Source organism: Ciconia boyciana, chromosome 8, assembly GCF_034638445.1.
Source record: "Ciconia boyciana chromosome 8, ASM3463844v1, whole genome shotgun sequence".
Taxonomy (NCBI): domain Eukaryota; kingdom Metazoa; phylum Chordata; class Aves; order Ciconiiformes; family Ciconiidae; genus Ciconia; species Ciconia boyciana.
The window spans coordinates 23,706,103-23,725,843 of NC_132941.1; the positions used below are offsets into that span (position 1 = coordinate 23,706,103).

The 19,741-nt window shown below is 37.8% G+C and overlaps 1 protein-coding gene across 13 annotated transcripts in view; it reads left to right on the forward strand.

Moving 5' to 3' along the window:
- The window catches only part of MYO9A (myosin IXA), a 186,491-nt gene that overhangs the window by 61,944 nt on the left and 104,806 nt on the right, over nt 1–19,741 (forward strand). For 12 of the 13 annotated variants that reach the window (XM_072870641.1, XM_072870640.1, XM_072870639.1 and 9 more), the window contains 5 exons: nt 4,981–5,075; nt 9,052–9,114; nt 10,396–10,495; nt 13,241–13,297; nt 17,504–17,601. In XM_072870641.1, coding sequence (XP_072726742.1) covers nt 4,981–5,075; nt 9,052–9,114; nt 10,396–10,495; nt 13,241–13,297; nt 17,504–17,601 — 413 coding nt within the window. The remainder of the gene's footprint in view (nt 1–4,980; nt 5,076–9,051; nt 9,115–10,395; nt 10,496–13,240; nt 13,298–17,503; nt 17,602–19,741) is intronic. The other variant, XM_072870647.1, reaches the window with a different exon arrangement.

Consider the following 19,741-nt stretch of genomic DNA (forward strand, 5'->3'; position numbering starts at 1 on the left):
AGAGCTCTGCTCAAGTGTTGCAGCATGAACGCTATAAATACTTCATGGTTTGTGCTTTTTTACCATAAAAGCATCGATGGTTTCATTAGGCAGTATGGAACATCTAGCCACAACCAAGAGCATTAAAGAACGAGTTGTCAGCACTTGAACTCGTATTTACTTGCTATAAACTAGATACTGAGTGTTATTGCTTGGCCATGCAGAACAATGCCTTTAAGGATTCATATAAAAACTATTTTACATTGCAAGAATGCAAGTTGTAGCTCATACTTCTTGGCTTTGGTACTTATTTTGGTGCTTTTTTAGGTGTCGTGGTCTCTGCTGCGTAGAGGTGGCTTATTAGGGCTCCTTACAGAAACCGAAAGTTGGGGGAGATAGCTCAAAGTGGTATCGTTTTAGCAGTGCAATTCAGGTTGATAGGTTTTATCAGGCTGTGAGCTGCAGGTTTATAAGAAGTATTTCCCAGGGCAGAAACAATAATGAGAAGGGATTTAGCAAGGCTCTAGTTTAAGCAGGCTAGATGCATTTTATGTTCTGGACATAATTCAATATATTTCTGTTAAAAAGCAATATAACAGGACAAGAAGAGTGCTGGGAGCTTGGTTGCAGATTGAATGGAAACAAGCAAAAATCATCTTTATCATCCAGCTGTTTATGTTTCAAGATGCAAAAAGGAATTCGTAACTACAGAGAATAACTTAAAAAGCCGGTGAATGCCCTGGTCACATAAAAAAGACACTAAAATTACAAAATTTCAAGATGCCTTTTTTTTTTCCTGTCTCTTATTTTCTTTTGGAATAAAGATATTTGTGAATTATTATTTTTCTCAAGCATAATGTATAGAATATTGGGAAAAATAGCCTTCAAATCTGGAAATAAATTACAGGTGATGTTTAAACCCACCACTCTTTGTGGAAGCCTATGCTGGGCTTCTCTAACAGAACCGATAGGTAAAGCATGCGAATGCACATCTGATGTGTATTGAATCCTCACCGTTACATCATTTGTGTTCTGTCTATCTAACTCTGGCCCTGGCCTTGTGTTTATGTTATTTCATGGTAAATAGACTTTTCCTATGCTGCCTTCTTTACTGTAGTCCCTGTGCATTAGGGCTTGGGCTCTTTGGGCATCGTATGGACTCTGTACACCTCTTGTCCATTACCAGCACCTATATATGCAAAGATTTTAATTCACAAATATTCTCTTTAGTTGCATGAGTTCAGACGAGCATTTTATTTCCCTGGCTGCTATATTGCTGGCTGACGCTTTGAGTTTCCATCTTGCTTATACAATTACAAGTCGTTCATGCTTTATGAATACATTTGATTCATGAATTCCAAGATTCACAGTAAACCAGGGAATATGAGTCTTCCAGCAGTCTCTTGTCTGATATTAACCTATTTCTTGTCTCTAGCATAAATGAGCATGACTAAATCTTGCTCCCAGTCCCTTCGGTGCCCCACGATGGAATAAAACTATTAATATAACTATTCCATGATGGCATAGACCATATTGAGATTTAAGCAGTTGGCTTGCTTTTATTCTGATATATTTATGGTATGGCTTTCTAAAAAATTAAATTTACATTTCAAGTAGACGGGAAACCATTCAAAAACTCTTGTCTATTAATACATTTATTTTTCTATATAGCAAAGATTAAATGATGTATTTATTTTTTCTTCTAAGGGTGAGTGCTAGAGGATCATTTGAGAAGGGCAGGTCTGGGGACCTTAAATACGCCAGCAAAGGCACGTATGCTAGTGCTATTCCACTAGTGCTTTCACCACAGAAACTGTTATTCTATAGGGGAATGCAGCTGTTATTTTATATGGGAATGACATTCAATTAGGATTATTTATATAACAGCATCTTATTGTCATTGCCATATGAGAACAAGTTACTGCGGTGTTTTCCTAGATGCAGGGGTTTGGAAAATAACCTTATTTCAGGAAAGACATTGAAATAATCCTTATTCTAGCTATAATCTGTAATTAATCTAGATTGCATTAATATTCAGTCCAAAATGAAGAGATCATGAGCCTTTGGGATCAGGTAAGGAGGAATGTGAAGTATTTATCCATGAAACTGTTAATCACCCCCCCCCCGCCATCCACGATAAGCATCTCTTTGTGCAGGAGGGTTGTAGGAGGCAGGACGAATGGAACTGCTCATTTCTCTGCCTTTTCTAAACTGTTGAATCACCAGCGCCAGGTCCAGAGGGATGCTTGGCTCCTACAGAGGAACGTATTGAATTTTGTTTCCTTCGAAATGTTGAGCCCTGGCCAGTAAAAGCTTTGGTCTCCCTGAGAATTTTAGGAATGCTGTTACAGAGTTTTGTCTGTTGAGCTGCTCAGCAGCTTCAAATCAATGAATTAGTAAAGGGAAATAATATGAACAGATGATAATTTGTTTTAGGGAAGTAGTTATAACTCATTTTGTGTTTTCCGAGGCTGAACTATTATATTATGCCCTGTCTGCAGAGGGGCATGGTGTCCTGTTCAAGTACATATAGATTAAGCGTGCATACATTGAATTAATAGCACTTTTTTTTATAGCCCAATAGTTCTGTTAAAGAAACACAGTGAGTAAACCAAACAAAAAATGTATGAAGTTGTCTCAAGTTAAACATCAGACGTTTCTTTAGCTACTTGTTGGCCCTTCACCAGCGTGCCTTTGCCACAGAGTCAGCCTTAAGTTTTAACAAGACGTGATCTGAAGAGCTTTCTCATTTACATCAGCAATAAAGAAAAATGCATGAAAGAGGGATATTATGGGTTATGATTTCTGTAGGCGTTTGGGTTGTAATATATAATGTGGTCTGGCATATTAACCCAGGAAAAAAGCTCATAAAAAAAGATGACTCTTGCAGTTCCCTGCTCCTATATTTGAAATGTTTCCTCCTGACTCTAAATGTTCCTTGTTACAGAATAAAAAAGATTTATTCCTGGGTAAGGCTCTTCCCAAAGAAATCCTAATAAATAGACCTTATTTCCCTCCATGAGCTATTACTTAAGGTATAAGCACAGGGAACCAAACCAGAAAATCCTTTTGATACTGTTTTTTGCTTAAATTCTTTATTAAATTATATGAAAAGGTGATTAAAATAGGGCTATTGTCCATTTAGTCTGTATGTTCTCAAGTCAACAGCGTTAATTAGGTGTATAGAAAATTTATCTTATTGCCTTCATGTGATGTCTTAGATTGCAGTTGATCCTGTTGCAGGGAAATGCTCATAACATAATTAATATTATTTAAAACAAATATATAAATATATGGCAATGTGCTAGCTTGTGTTGAATATCAACATATTCTGCTTATGAGCTTCTTGCTGTGTCTCTGCTTGCTGAAATACCTGGAGGAGGGCAGGTAAATCCTTTGGAAATGTTAAAGAGCATCCCATCTTTTAATGCCAAAATGCCTATTTTTGGGGAGAGGATTCCTGGATTTTTGTCACCAGGAGAGTTTTGGGGGTTTCAATGATCACCTGGAGGTATGGAGTGGAGGAGGGATGCTGGGTGCGGGAAGGATTTTTGGGGGGAATAAACAGAAAACAAGTGTGAGCAGCCTGAAAAGATGTGGAACCTCTGTAGGGGAGTGTTCCTTAGCTGTGTGTCTGAAATCATCTTGCAAGTATGATCTGCTTGCTTGGCAGGTTTCAGCTATCCCAGAACTTGTTTTAGTCAACTAAAGCAAATTCATATGCAACAGCTTGAGTTTAAACAAATCCCTGTATTCAAATAGGGGGGGAAAAATCACATCGTCATTCTGTTAGCAAACCTTCTTCAGTTCTTAAATCGTTAAATCTAACGAGATTGCTAAATAAGTCTGCCTGGGAAGATAAAAGTAGATGTGAGAGCGAGCATCATGCAGGTACTGAAAGTGTCGAATACCTTTTTGCCAAGGTTTCATTTAATTTGGCCTTTTTTGTGTGCTTTTATTTGCAAAGTTAAATCTGAAAAGGTAATTTGAAAAGCTTCAGATTATTGATGTAAAGCTCTTTTAATCTTTTCTAATAAACAGCTGAGTAGGGAATAAATCTAGTGGGAGCTCGGAGCTGAGCTCTGGTATTAAGCCTCAGCACAAAACGTATTTGTAATTCAATGTCCATACACAAACAACGCTTAGAAATTATCTTGCGTATAATTACCTTAAATAAGTTTGGCTTAGAAGAAAAGGTGAAAGATTATCAAAACTGGTTTAATAAATGAAACATTAATTGGACCTGGCAGCTTGACAGATTCTGTCACCATGGGCTGGGTTATTATTAAAGTGATTTAGGCACAATTAAAAATACCAGTTTTCAGTGAAGCCGAGCTGCAGTTCCAATAGCTCTTCTGTTCAGAGATTTCTTTTAAATGGCAATAAGTGACTCTCTGTATTAGGTGCCTCGGTAAGGCAGGGTTTTAATAAAAGCTTTGCATAATAAAGACTTAAAAGCATTTGATTTTGGAAAAACAACAGCAGCACATTGAAATGACAGTGTCTGAAATGCTGAGAATACTCTGGGTTATGCTGGTGCTATATATGACATTGTCTAACATCTGAGTAGCCTTCAAAGCATTTTTTTCCCCTAATTCCATATGTAATTAAAAAGCAGCTTCCTCTAGCTCATTAAAATTTAGAGTCTTGTTGGAGCAGTGTACTTTTATATTTATTTAAATTAATAAAGCACAGCCTTCATATAGACTATAATAACTTCAAATATTAAATCTCTCTTGTACAGATAACACTTTATTTTTAAACAGTGTTTATCTGCCCTTCAAGAGTACCAAATTGAAAATGAATATGGTCCCCAGAAGCTCCTTGTATTACTTTGTAGACCATTCAACTAACTTTCACCACATGCCTTTTAATGTCATTTACTATTATTGTATACAATGATAGCAAAATCCCCAAAGTTAAGTTGTTAGCAATATGCATATGAATAAGGTAAGGTGGTGGCTTTTCAAACGTAATTATGGCATCTCTCTCTTTAAACAGGCTTTTGGAAATGCAAAAACGGCACATAACAACAACTCGAGTCGCTTTGGCAAATTTATTCAAGTGAATTATCAGGAGACGGGCACCGTGCGAGGGTAAGTGGGAATCAGGTTGAAGATGCTGTACATACTCTTACCTGCACAAGGAGCCTAAATAGGTTGTTTAGGGGGTACACGAGAAAGGAGGTTAATTTTTTTGGCCAGTATGTTTCCCAAAATGGGGGGTGGGTGGGTGAGATTTTTTTTTAGCATATTTAAATCCATTGGTATGAAAGTGTTGGCATATCTGAGCTGCATATTGAAGTGTGAATACACCTGAGCTGGCTTCAAGCCAGCTGAGCTCTCCTTAATCATTATGTCAACTTTATCATGAATCTGAAATGGAACTTTTCCTCTTAAGATAGCAGTTAAGGCAGGAAAGGGGAACATTTTACCTAGCATGGGTAAGGGGTCTGGAGCATATGATAGCAAATAGAGGCTGAGTGAGTTGGCTTTGCTCAGTCTTGGGAAGAGAAAGCCGTGGGGGGTTTAATCTCCATCTGCCTGATGGGTGTTACAGAGGCATTAGAGCCAGACTCTTCTTGATCGCTGTCTAATGCCCCATATGCTTCTGTCTCTACCCTGAAGTCTCTCTTTAGCCCAGCCCTTGACCAGTTAGGGCCTCTTTTTTCCCCCGGGCCATTGCAAGGAGATGCTTGTCTCCATCATGGTTCTCCACAGTTTATTTCAGCATCTCTTCTGCTACCCAAAGCTCATGAGACGTACAGCGGTGACTCAAACCTTCCTTCGCCTGGGGAGGGCTGCAGCAGAAGTGCTGCATGGTTGGAAGCCTATGGATGAAACCTTCTGGGTGGGCTTACCTAAGCATGGCTTTCTCTTTGGCTTTGTGCAATTTACACAGCATCAGGTCATCACAAAGTGACTCAAGCTAGCTTTAATGAGCAGGGCTTCATTAACTCTGCTTTTTGTCCAGGTTAATTAACTCAGTTAGAAAAATGAAAAGTAGCATTGCAGGGGTTGTATAATTTCTGCAGCTAGCTAAGAGATCTCTTGCTGGGACTTAGTTGTTACTTTAGAGAATTGCTTTTAAAATTTTTTTCTTTCTTATTTTCCAGCAGAACAGTATCACACAAATGGTTTCCATTAATTTTTCAGATGAGCTTGGGTACTCTGTGTACCTTCCCGCTGTTTTTTGATCCTACGTCAAATCTGATGTTCTTTTTCTTTTTTTTTTTTTTTCTATAATTCTGGTGAACAGTTCTCTTAAAAGGACAAGCCTCAAATTTTTTTAATACCTACCGAAATACAGGGTAACAAGAATCCAACAAATGCCTTAACAATGTATTATCTTGGCATGCTATGTCAGCTGTATGGAAGTGGCCTCTCTATTTGGCAGACAGGTGCAAGTAACGTTGTATTTGTATATTCTAGTTCATAAAATAAGAAGAATTTTCTCTCTTTAAAAAAATGCACTTTCTTGGTCTTTGGTTGCGTGGTGTGACGTGACTGTGCTTTGTTATAAGCTTGCAGTGCTGCCCCAATGAAAATAAAAAGACATTTAAGAAAACCTGTGAGCTGTTCCTGGCATACGAGACCACGATTTATTTCTATAGTCTTACACAGAAGATCATGAGTATTTTTATTTTTTTTTAAACTTAGCATAGATTTTAAGCACAACCTGAGTCAATTATCATCCTGTATTCTGCATATTGCTTTGTTAATGTAACTGTAATTTGCAGCCCTGAATCAGAATTTTGCTTTGTTTAGAGGCTGAAAATAGCAGTTGGATATTTGCTTACAAACCCTATGAATATAATGACCTAAAACTTGAAGCAAATTTAAACTTAAGAGATGTAATAGCCAAGAGATTAGTGGCAGCCAACCCCGCCCCATGAAATGAAGTCTTTGAGGATGTCTTCAAAATTGATGGAGCATGAGCAATGGCTACAGTTAAGTGTGTTCCATAAGGCTTTATGAATTTATTATGTCCTGTTCAATGATAAGCGAGTTCTGGAGGAAGGTCTTTGCAACCTGTTCAGTCCTCATAAGATGATCAAAAGCCTCAACATCTGACACGCTCCATAAAATTGCAGAAGAGCCAGAGAGGAGACATTTTAATTAAAAGCAACAGTGCACTGGTATAATGGTTAATCTGTGCAGTGGCATGAGGCTGTATCTCAAATACCATAAGTCGGTGCTTTCAAACATGCTGTGCTTGGGTGTTTTGCGTGTTGGTATTTGTATACAAAATTCTGTCTCAGATTTCAGATGATGTTACCTAGGATGCTAAGTACGGGCTCTGTAGCATGCTTAAATGAGTATTTTACATGAAATCATACTCCTAGAACTCCTTTTCTTTACTCTTAAAGGTAGATTTGACATAATTGACAGCAGTAAATAAAAAGAAAACATTTAGAGACATCTACTTTTTTATACTTAAATTGGTTTTCCTCTTCACTATCCTATTACAAGATGGGACATATGTTCTTCTTTGGACGTATATTCGTTATGATCTTTGCACTAGGCAAGGAGTATTTTACCAAAACAGCATTTTAGTTGCATCTACAAAAAAAAAAAAGGTTAAAAATTTGCCCTGATTTAAATAGTGGTTTGGACCAGATGACCTCTAGAAGACCTTTCCAACCTAAATTATTGCATGAGTGATCTTTTGGGGGGACTGTAATAAGAGCAGAAATCACAGGGGAAGGGATGAAATGTCAAGGGCAGTGGACATGATCCAGGTGGTTGTACAGCAGTGTGCTGAGCTACTGCCCAGGGCTGGGAGTGAGATCTAGGACACTCTGATACCTTTTTTTACTCATCTGTTTACCGAGCCTGCAGTGAATTTATGGCGTGGCTTGGAAAGGAAAAATTGGTTTCAGGTTAGAAAGGGGATACAAAGTCTGTCAGTGAGGAATATCCATAGACTATTCTCAGCTTCCTCATAGGGAATAAACAAGAATAAACCTTTTTGGTGCGCAACATACAGAGGAATAATACTGCTTTGCTGTCTGTCTTCCTTTACTCCTCCTATCCAGCAAGATCATCCCATTGGGGGTTGGATACGCCATTTCCAGTAGCCTCTCCTAAAAGCTGCTGTAAGAGTTGTCACAAAACCTCTGCAGCATGTCCAAATGATTTATTTTATTTTAATTTTTTAGTGAAAGGAGGGAAGAATTACTGAAATGCAAGTAATAAATAGGTTTGTCTTCCCCATCTGGAGAGTACGGTGGAGAAGCGAGCGTAGAGGCACCTCCTTGTCCTACCATGCCCAAAGTTCATTGGGTTTCCCAGTTCATACGTGGCTGCTGTTGGTGCCACGTCACTGGGTGTCTGTAGCTGGAAAAGCACAGCTACATCATAAAAATTGCCAATTATAACTCTGGTTTCTAAATCCCTATCATTACTGGTTAGTAGTGCTTGGAAGAGAAAACCTGTTGAAGCTTGTTTTAGCCCTACAAGCTTGAAAAAAGTATTTAATATGTAAATTCAACATGTTTATTATGGAGGCTCTTAGGATAAAATGTAAATGCCAACAAGGAGCTTTTGCAATTATTTATTTTTTGACCGTAGCCACAAGTTAATAACCTGAGTTTTTGTTGAGAAGTGGCTCTTCTGGAAGAGGGGATGGTGATTTGGGGAACGATTCTGCAGTTAAATCTGATCTTGCAGGCTTTTGTGCCCAGGTGTATTTCTTGTTGAAGTAGGGTTTGTGCACAAATCTTGGTCTGCAAGCAATTTTATTTTGCTGGCTTTGGATTAAATAGGTATCCGAGATTCTTTGTTGCTCGAATGTCAAAATTTCCCCCTGTGCTCCCTGCCCATAGGCTAACGCGTCTGAGATCATGTTTTTCATATCCAAGTTAGTGTTGGCTTTGTATCAAACCAAAAAAACCTCAAAAGCCAAACATAACATGGAGCTTGTTCTGCCGAGGAAGAAATTTATATAACTAAGTGAAACAAAGCTGAAACTTTGTTTTGTGCGTACTAAGACTGAAAAGTCCCGTTAATGCTGTGTTCATTTAGGTTGAATATTGGGTCAATGAATAACGCTTTTATTTTTTCCTTCCAGAGCTTACGTTGAAAAGTACCTCCTGGAGAAGTCAAGACTAGTCTATCAGGAGCACAATGAACGGTAGGTGCCTATATTTTGCTTACAGGGTTGGTTTTGACTTCTATGTATGCCGATAGTGTGGCACACATAGCTTAAAATCCTGTTTGAGCTGGCACAGAGGGATCAGGATTTTCACGCTCCTAACCCTGTACTTCAAAGATAAATGATGCATTTTCTATTTTGCTGGTTAGGGAGGAATGTACTACCCAGGGAAAATAAACTCTATTATTTTATTGACAGTCCTTGACTTATATTTTCCATTGTCTTTATGATTCATGTCATAGGGATTATTACGTACCATTTGTTTTCTTGTGCAACTTGTGAGCTATTTAATATCCAATTCGGCAGGGGGAAGATGGTATTTTAGTTCTGTTTTACAGTTCTTAACACATCTGAAGCCATCGGAAGGGCCTCTAGAAAAAGCTGAAGTTATGTAGACAATACATTTAAGCAAATTGTTCTTTCCTAATTGCAACATATAATTTGTTACATACTCCTCTCTCAGTAATTATTACTCCGATTTTAAATAAATTTGCTGCTTCTAGTTGTTTTTCAACTCTTGACACTTCTGTCTGTGTTTCCCTTTTGAGACAGATGTTGTGCGAGAAGTTTTCTCAAATGCTCATGGGCTGATCCTGAAGTTAAATAGCATATACAGCCTTGACAAATGTACTCTTGGGTGTTGCAAGATGATTAAACTTGGTTCCTCTTGGAAAATATCCAACACAAAAGCAAAGTTTTAATTTTAGAAATACTGCTATGCTCTTAGTGTTAATCCGTGTTAGAGTTGTCTTGAAGCAAAACAGATGAGTGTCACTTGGGGTATAATTAGTATTAGTAATATTCAAGTATTTTGGATATTTGAGTAGCTGTAAAAAATTGAAGATTTTTCCATTCTGTCTTACAGAACTGCAACTGCAAAATCATTACCTTTTTAATGGTAATAAAGTATTAAAAATAATAATTTCTGCATTGCAAGGAAAAAGCTGTTTTGATTCTAATAATTTTGTAGGCATTGCACATGTTTCTGGAGGAAAACGTGACGATGTCTGCTGGGAATTCTTCGAGTATATTCTAGGGCAGTGGATGTCCGTGGATGGAAAAGAGGGATCTCATTCTCCATTACTTAATTTAATCTTTTACATCACTGCAAAGTGGGTACGGGCCATTTCTAAACAGTGTTCAGGTCTGAGTTTGGAAGCTGGAAAATCAGGTTATGAGGTTTACATGTGCTTCTCTGCTTAAAGCTGCTGTTTATTTTGAAGTCTAACTTTTTTTTTTTTTTTTTTAATTTGTCACCAGGAACTACCATGTGTTTTATTACCTCCTGGCAGGAGCGAGCGAGGAAGAGAGATCAGCATTTCATCTGAAGCAGCCTGAGGAATATCATTACCTCAACCAGGTGGGAATACTATACAGGAATACAATACACAGCGTTGCCTTTTCTACTGCTGATATTTAATGCTAACAAAGAAAATGTGTGGAGTAGTAAAAATGAGTTGTGTTAATGCTCTATGGGCAGCCTTCCATCACTGGAAATAAATCTTCAGTGGCAATCTGAACACCTGGTAGTATGAAAAAAAAAGAGTGTTTTCCATTTTTGTCCCTTACCTGGGATATGTTAAATATTGTCAAAGGGAGAAACAGTAACAATTTACCTGTTATCTGTGTGAATGTTATTTACTCATTAACATCATCTGTCTGCTGAGTAGAAGAAAAGAGAAAAATATGTGATACCACTAGGTCTTCAGGATATAACGTCTTGCATGAGGTAGTCCTAATTCTGTAGCTTCATGACTGGCCGTTAGCATGATCCTTTGATTTTAACAATATAGTAAGTTTAATATAAATAAAAACATGGCAACTATTGAAAATGTGAATTGAGTGAGGTACTACCAGTGACCAACTAAACTCATACTTTGGAAAACCTGATTTATTTCAGGTATTTAAGATATGGTTGTCCACTGGTGCGTGTGAATAGGGACTTCACTGCTTTTTGCTTAAAAAAAGAAAAGAAGGATTAGGAATATGTGGAAGAGTAGTTAGGTTATATGTTGATTTTAACTAATTGCAGTTTTCTTGGAGCTGAAACATGATTGGCAATAAAGAGCAATTTAACCCACAAGCTGGAGAGAAACTTGTACACACAGTGCAACCGAAATAGCCTTTAGTCTTTCTAGAAATATAATTTAACTCTGGAATACGTCTCAATTACCCAGGGCTTTTTAAAGATCTTTTTAAAGCGGTCTATCAAAGCCAAAATCTATTGTAATATTAGCGACTCCCACCCACTCTTAGCAGGATCAGGAAATTCGCACAAATGAGTAACATATTAAGAGCTGAAGGCTTTTTGCTCACCATCTTTGTGCCTCAGGTGTTAGTTGGAGAACGTGGCGTGATCTTCACAACCATCTGCGCTGCCGTTTTGCAGTGGAAAAGTGCCAAGATCGTTTGGATCGGATGTTTTGTCAGATCCACAAGTTTTGTTGAGCAATCTGGTAGTTTTATGTTAGTTGAAAACATTGCTTTTAATTATAGTCCTCCTTTTTTTAATAGCAGTTTAAGGTTGTTAATATTTAAAGTAAAATTATAAATCCAATGGCATGTAGTGTGTAGAACTAGTAGTAATGCGATAATTTAGGTTGAAACATTTATTTTAATCTAAATTAGGATGCTGTGGGCAAGTAGGCTTGAGAAGGATGCTGAGGTATGTCCAGTGGATCAGGGAAGCAGACTCTGGACTTGCCTGAAAACAGTGTATGGACAATAGTGACAGTCTGAATTTTTAGATTTTTTTATTATAATAATTTTTTAACTTTTAATAATTAGGGTTAATGTTAGAGAGACCATTTAATGCTGACAACTATGGGAAAATGTCTCCTTTAGATGTGTTCAGGGCATCATTTCATATTAAGGCTTTCTGACAATGCAGTAACAGCTTTCCCATGCCCTCTAGGTACAGGGGAAAAAGGAATATAAGGAGAAAAAAGGAAAAAGAGGTAGTGGAGGAATGGGAAAAGAACCTTTGGAAACATAAAAGGGGAAAATTGTAAAATGACCCGTGAACATTTACAGTAGCTTCTTAAATGTGTCCTAGAGAAATCCCTGCCTTTTTAAAAGGAAAAAGAACAAACTCAGAAATGAAACTAAGTGTTTAACTAAAAATTAAATATTAAAATTGAAAAGCTATAAAATATTGAATCAGGCCCCTTAAGTCAAGGACTGACTCAGTCCTTGAGTCAAGCATTATTTTCATTCTCCCAGGTTCCTCAGCTCATGTTGTGTTATGCAAAACAAACATGCATTTTGCATTGCAGATGAGAAATAGTCTATTCAGATATTCCACCAAAATGTGTTGTTGTTTTGTTGATCTGTAAATGCAGGGAGCAGGTTTGAAAAAAAGATTTTAATTTTTTTTTTTAAAAGCAAATTTATTTAAACTGTCCCCTGAGTTCGAATGACTTCTCCATATCTCATACCAATGGCAAGTATACCTACCATTGCATACCATGCAACTTGCTGAATATTTTCTGTCCTCGTTATTCACATTTATCCATTTTGAAATCAGTGATTTTTAGGATTAGATCCTTATTTCAAGGCATCAGGAGCTCTGGTGCCATGTGTCTTTCCCTCTTGGGACTGGTCATTGACGTGCTTTGACTTCTCTCAACTCCATCTCTGTCTGATTGGAAAAAGATAGAAATTCCTAAAAAGCTTTCAAGTGTTGCTTTCTAATCGGTCAGAGAATCGCACTTTTGCAGCACTTACATGTGTCTAGAGCAGAGGTTGAGAGTAGAAACAAAAAAATCTGCTTTTCAGAGTGATTTTCCGTCAGCTCTAGGTAAACCAAAGGTTTCTCCCACTGAGGAGGAAAAAAGATCTTAAAATCCATTAAGCTTATTGATGAGAGGTCTTCACTGTCTTGAAAACACTGTAAGCAGGAATCAGAGCACTGTGAATGCAAAAGCATTATAAATCTTACCTTAAAAAAAATAAAAGTAAGGAATGACTATGCAGAATAACAACAATTATTTTACTTGGAAAGTCAACATTGCTGCCCTGGTTAAAGAGCAGGTAGTGGGAGTTATTTTGGATCTGAACACTACTTAACACTACTTAACCCTAACCCGGTCTGCCTTGCTTTCAGATGACAAAGAAACCCCTCAGACAGAGCTGGGATGATTATTGCTATGACTCTGAGCCGGTCAGTACAAGTACCCGTGTCTTCTGTGTTGCTGGTGCAGGGCCGCTGCTCACTTTAATTTGTTAGGTGCACCAAGACCTGAGCAGAAAACGAAGTCAAATTAAGTTTAACCTATTAATTACCCTCTCCCTTCCTCTGCCCTGCAGTGGTGTTGCTTGTGTATTAGCTCATGACAGTAGAGATGTGTTTTCCCTTGCACTTTTTTGGTTCCTTCCATCTGGAAAGCTTCTTCAACAGTTGGATACGATCATCTAGCTTTAGCAAACTGAGTTTTTCTTTTTTGTTCCTTCTTGATATAATACATGATGATTTATGGAAGTTGTGATATGGCAGCAATGTGAAATTTGAAATTCCTTTCCGATAAAACAGCAAATCAGTCTCTTGAAGCCCTAAGAGATGCATCAGTTCATGATGGTTGTAGCAGTGTATCTGCTCTGCAGCTTCCAGGGGAAAAAAAAAAAGACAAACCCAAAAACACCCCCCCCCCCCCCCCCAACCATCTGCAAGAAAATCAAATCCTGATATTATTCAGAATACAAAACAGTTCCTTCTAAAATATTTCTGCTGACATGATCATCCTTTCCAAATGGATTGACCCAAACAAGGGAACAGTGAAGCTTCTCCCCCTTCCCTGGCCGCCTCCTGTGCAACCGAGTCGGAGGCAGTGGCTTTAGTTGGCGACGTGCTTTGGGTGTCTGTGTGTCCCATGATGGTCTCTGGTTTTGTCTTGCACGGGGAAGCATGTTTCAGATCAGCTGCATGTTGTTCCTGCTAATTTTGCTGTGTGCTTAATGGTTATTGAACTCTAGCTGATGCATCTGGAGGAATAAGAGGTAATCTGTGAAGGAGCTGGGTTTCACTCAGGCTAAGTAAGCATCTTAACAGCAAGATTTTGCTGCAAAATCCTTAGGAGGGGAGGAGGGAGGGGGAGTCTAACCCACCAAGCTTGAAAAATGTTGAATATTGTATTGGCATCCTTAATACATCAGCATCCTTAGGGGTCCTACAATAGCAGGAAGTGAAGAGCAGATGCTTTTCTATATACCTTAATACATTTTACCAAGTTGCAAAGACCTTAGTTGCTTAAGGAATGGGTTAGGACAATTTACTGGAGGAATTAAAATTATAACAAACCCCAAATTTGATACCTTCTCCTGGAGGGGCCAATAATGCCCTGCCAGCTTGGGGGTTACCATGTTACATGTCCTTATTTTGCACAGCAAAACTGCATGCCGTTACAATTTGGCTGTTTATCTGGTATTTTATTTTGCTCAGGATCATTTTCTGTGATATTTGTGGTAAATCACATCTTTGCTTCAGTTGATGATTCACTCTTAAGCATACTCTGGACATCTCCCCATAACCATGGACTCAACCCGCTGTAGAGGTCCAGTTTATAAAGATACCTTATTTATTATATTGTCTTTAAACTTCCATGGAAATCCACAGTTTGCTTCGATGTGACGATAGTAAGCAGGGTGCTCACTTTTGCTGGGAAACTAATTGCCCCAGTGGAACATTAATGATTAATTTGGTCTGTGGGCATGGACTTTGTAATGCTTGTCTGCCCTAATATCAAGGAAACCTTTTTTTTTTTATAATTATCATCCATTTATCATCCATTAGGAGACAGTACAGAGCTGAAATACTACAGGGAGCATCTGCTTTTAAGTAGATAATTTGCAAAAGGCCTTTCTGTGCGGATTAATGAGTTTGGCAATGGTTATGTAAATCATTAATTAAATTGCCTTTGGCATAGATTGTGCTATTTCTGAGTTGTCTATGGTATTTCGCTGTTGACTCGTGACTTAATTTTGGATGAATTATGCCACAAAATGAAATTGTCTCCTGGAATGTGGAGCACCACTAAAAGCAACACTTGGTAACTTTTAAAAAAGTTTTTAAAAAGACTTATTTGCAGAATTTTTGGGTGTATCATTGTCTTGCAGACTCCAGATCCCACCTTAGTGGGTGTGAAAACTTCTCCAGGTTCTCCTTAGTGTATGTGTAGTGGCCAAGGAAGCTGGTTGGCTCACGTTTGAGTTTAGGAGGGACAACTTCTTATCCTGATATTTTATGGTGTAAATAATTCCATTGCTGATCCCTGATGATCTTACTGATATATAGGGTAGATGTCTTTGTTGCATTCCTTTGGATAAGGTGTACAGAGAGCTTATTCATCTGTTAAAATGGATAATTTTCAATAGTCTGTTCAACATCTCTAAATTCACTTTGTCCATGCAATATTAAGTTGTCCCTGAGGACCATCAATAAAAAATTTTAGATTTTCTTTTCCAGTTGAACTTCTCTAGATTTTAGTCGAGGGAATAAGACAATTGGGTGTGAGGAGTCTCCTATGTTGAAACAAATATCTTAAAGAATTTCTCCCCATAATCAGTAGCTATCCCTGTAATGGTGCTACAGAGTGGGATGAAGAACATACCACTGATACAGTTGTTAGGCTTTAAATGGGGATAGGTGCTTTGAGACATGAAGCTGATAATATAAAATAACTTTATTCTATATATTCTATATTTATTCTATATTTATGATTTATTCTATGTACTGTAAGTGAGTATGAGTTTCTCTTCAAGTAGCAGTCATCCTGTGACTACATGGTACCTGTTAAATGAAGTTCACTGTAGTATTCCTGTAACTCTGTTTAGTGCAGACTTTGAGAATTAGTTTGTGCACGCTTGCTCATGTGGTAAATATGATTTACAGACAAATGACCAAAAGAAACTATGTGGATACAGCTGCTTAATTAATTGTCACTGTAAATGCAGCTGCAATTTTTAAATTATATAAGTGGATTAACTTGTAGAAAGTCTCTATTTAACTAAGTAAAATATTATGAGATTTAAGATATCACTATATTGTGTGATGCACAGTAAACTGGTTTTGATTCAGAGGTGGTGAATTTTTATAAGCAGCAATGGGAAAAAATACCAAATATGGGCTACGAAGCGAGAGAGAATAATCAATCCATGGGGGGCCCAAGGTGAGCCAAAGCAAAAGGAACTTGGCATTAATAGTTTATATACTCATTTAAGGAGCATTAATTTAACTGTGTTTCCTAAATATTGGTGCAGGACAATATTAGTTGGGTCCAGAATGTCATCGAATTTCCCTGGAAGTATCAATGACTGCTGTCAGGTTGGGGATTATCTGAAAAACTAAACTGTTCAGACACATTAGCCTCCAAGAAACATAAAATGTAGTGGATTTCAAATTCTCTCAGTGCTCGCATTTTTAGAAAGCTTCTTGGTAGTTAGAATAAAGTTAGTGAAAAATATATTTCAAGCTTTCCCTTTCCTGTGCAGGATTTAATTCACTGATATTTTACATGAAATTATGTGAATTCTATTTTAAAACTCAATTCTTCCTCTTTAGTTATAGGAACTCCTAATGGACCATGACTTAATGTGGAATAAACCGTCTGTAAATGTGTAACATATTTTGTCTTGTTAATTCACATCCTTTTTGTATCCCAGTTGTCCCACATTGACGAACTCTTGCCATACTGTTAGAATGGTGTGATTCACCTCTTGCGTTAGAGGTTAAGCCTACGAAATAAGGATGTATCTCCAGGAAAAATTAGCCAAAAATCTTATTTTGGAAAAGGTATATCAACACAGTCCCCTCTGAGGTCCAGGCTATTCAAACCAAGGTGTTTGTGGTGGAGATGTAGTGTCCTTTGAAAGACTGTCGCACCATGCTGGATCAAAATGCGGGACAGAGAAAAATGTTTGTGTATACGATAAATAATTATTGTATTGAAACTTGCACTCTGGTTTGCTTTTCCATAAACTCCTAAATAGCTCAGTTTGGGGGGGGGAGGGAATCAAACTTTTAATTGTGCGTACTCTTTCTAATATGTAAGAAGAAAAATTCTGCCTTGCCACTGGAGGTAATCCTGGTCTTTTATTGTATTGCATATGTGTTTCTTGTTGTATCTGCTATGGTGCTGTGAATCCCCCTATCCCTGGTCTGGGTGTCGGGGGTAATTACCCCCAGTTATTCCTCATAATGTCAGTGGGGCCTCCGGGATATATCATTTCCCTGTACCAGATTGGAAATGTTCTAGTTGCTGATAAAAGGCATAAAAGTAATTTAATTATATTTGTGAAGTGTTGACTTGGCCATCTGGACCTGTTCTGATCTTAATTTCTTTCAGTGCTAAATCTTTCTGTTTGAACCCAACAGGACAGCTTTTCCGTGGAAGGGGAGGACTTGAAGCATGACTTCGAGAGGTTACAACTGGCCATGGAGATGGTGGGGTTTCTTCCGAAGACTCGCAGGCAGTGAGTTTATTTTCCATAGTTCGAAGATTATGGTTAATATAACCTCCATAATCAGTGAGATAATTCACCTGACTTGAGCTAACATAACTGTTGTGCTCTGCATAACGTATCAGCCTGGTGAGAATGAATAATTGGTGAGACACTGGAAGAAGGTTGCCCAGAGAAGTTGTGGATGCCCCATCATTGGAAGTGTTCAAGGTCAGGTTGGATGGGGTTTTGAGCAACCTGATCTAGTGGAAGATGTACCTGCCCATGTCAGGGGGGTTGGACTAGATGATCTTTGAAGGACCCTTCCAACCCAAACCATTCTGTGATTCTATAAATAATGACACTTGACCATTCATACAGTGAAGGAGTAAACAAAATTTAAAGATATCAACAAAATATGCCCATCATTACTGTAGTTAATGATTCTCTTTATGCAAATGGAGCGTTGACAGGAAGTTGGAACCTTTCAGCCGTTCATGAATAGTCATGCCTTACTCTGCATGTCATGAATTCAGATCCTGGTTTAATCAGAAATCCTGATTATTAGTCATCATACTTAATCTTTTGCATACAGTTGCCGGTTCTGTGGACTCATTTGCAGCTGGCCTTCATTCACTAATTCACTGGAAGTACTGGTTGGAAAACTGGACTTCTTAGTTGGGTTGCAATACTGCCTTCCACTGACTGCAAGGAATTACATGCTTCACAAGGGTCATCTTCAATTGAAACCACAAAATAATTCCTCTCGTGTTGATCGTTGGCTTAAAAGTCTTGAGTAGGTTTGAATGAATTTGACAAATATGTTACTAAGGTTAGTGGCAGGCATAGAAAAATATGTATTTTAAAAATGAGCTCCAAATTAGTATGATTTTAACGTCATAAGTATTGCCAAAAAGCACATCAGTAGCTGGAACACAATGAGCAATCTTGTGCTTTTTCAAGTCAAAATGTTCAAACAATAATTTAATGAACGTGGTTCTTTCTGTCTGAAATCCTGGAGGTTTACGTGGGAACAGAGAACTACTGCTCTGTACTAATGGCACTTGAAACCCTATTCATCACCTTGGGTAAACTATGTTTAAGATGCTACCATGTAACTTTTTTTTTTTTTGGCAACTGGGTGGATTACCTCCTGTTCTTTTAAGCATCATTTTTCTTGTTTTTTTTAACATGTATCTGAGCCAGCAGTTAGAAGCCCTTAACTGCAAGATGTTGTCCTACCTTCTGCTCCAACAAGACATCTTCACCCAGCTGAGAATCTTTTTCACAGTCTCATCCTTTATCCCTACCTTGTAACAAATTAATTATGAAATTAAGACTGCTTTTTCTCTATCCATTCCACACATGTGGATAAACCCAAGTATACATCCTTTGAATGCAAATATGTTATATGTCAATGCGGTTCCTTATCTTTCAAGAATCAGGTGTCAGCAATGAGGTTTTTTTAAAGCCTCTTTAGGGTTTTAAAGCCCTTTTAGGGTGCAAGGTTGCTGTAGAGTAAGAGAATTTAATTGACAGAGTAAACCAGTCAGTCTGGACTGAGCAGAGTTGGATGTCATAGTAAATTCATGCTTTTGATTTACTGTGCAATAGCTGTTCTTGGCACACAAGTTCTTGTAATTCTCCTAGTGAATTTGGCCTGTCAAAAATATAGCGGATTCTTCACTATACAAGCAAATTTATTCTTCTTGGTGTGGTACAACTGTAACACGAAAGAGTAACCACCTTCAGCTGCGCAAAAAAAAGGACATTTCAAGTAGTACTGTACTTGTATAAGTGATTGTTTATAGCCAAACATGGCATTTCACCTTTGTGGAAATGGTTACAGGAGAGAAATATTTATAATTGCATCCCTGTAATTCATGATAAGGAATCAGTATCCCTATTTTAGAGATAAAGAAGTACTGGCTTGGAGAGGTGAAGGTGTGTTGTGCAGGCAAGCTGGTGGCATGGCTAGGAATCAAATTTTATTTTAATTTTTAGCTCCCCGGAGAATGTAGAAATAGGGACAAACAGAGTTTATTGCAGAAGTCAGCCATGACTTGATAGTCTCAGAGCTACTTTTTTAGAGGAGGGTTTTTTTGTTTTTCTTTTTTTAAGAGGAGTGAGGATATCACTTAAAAATGATCAAATTAAAAAAAAAATTGGCTGG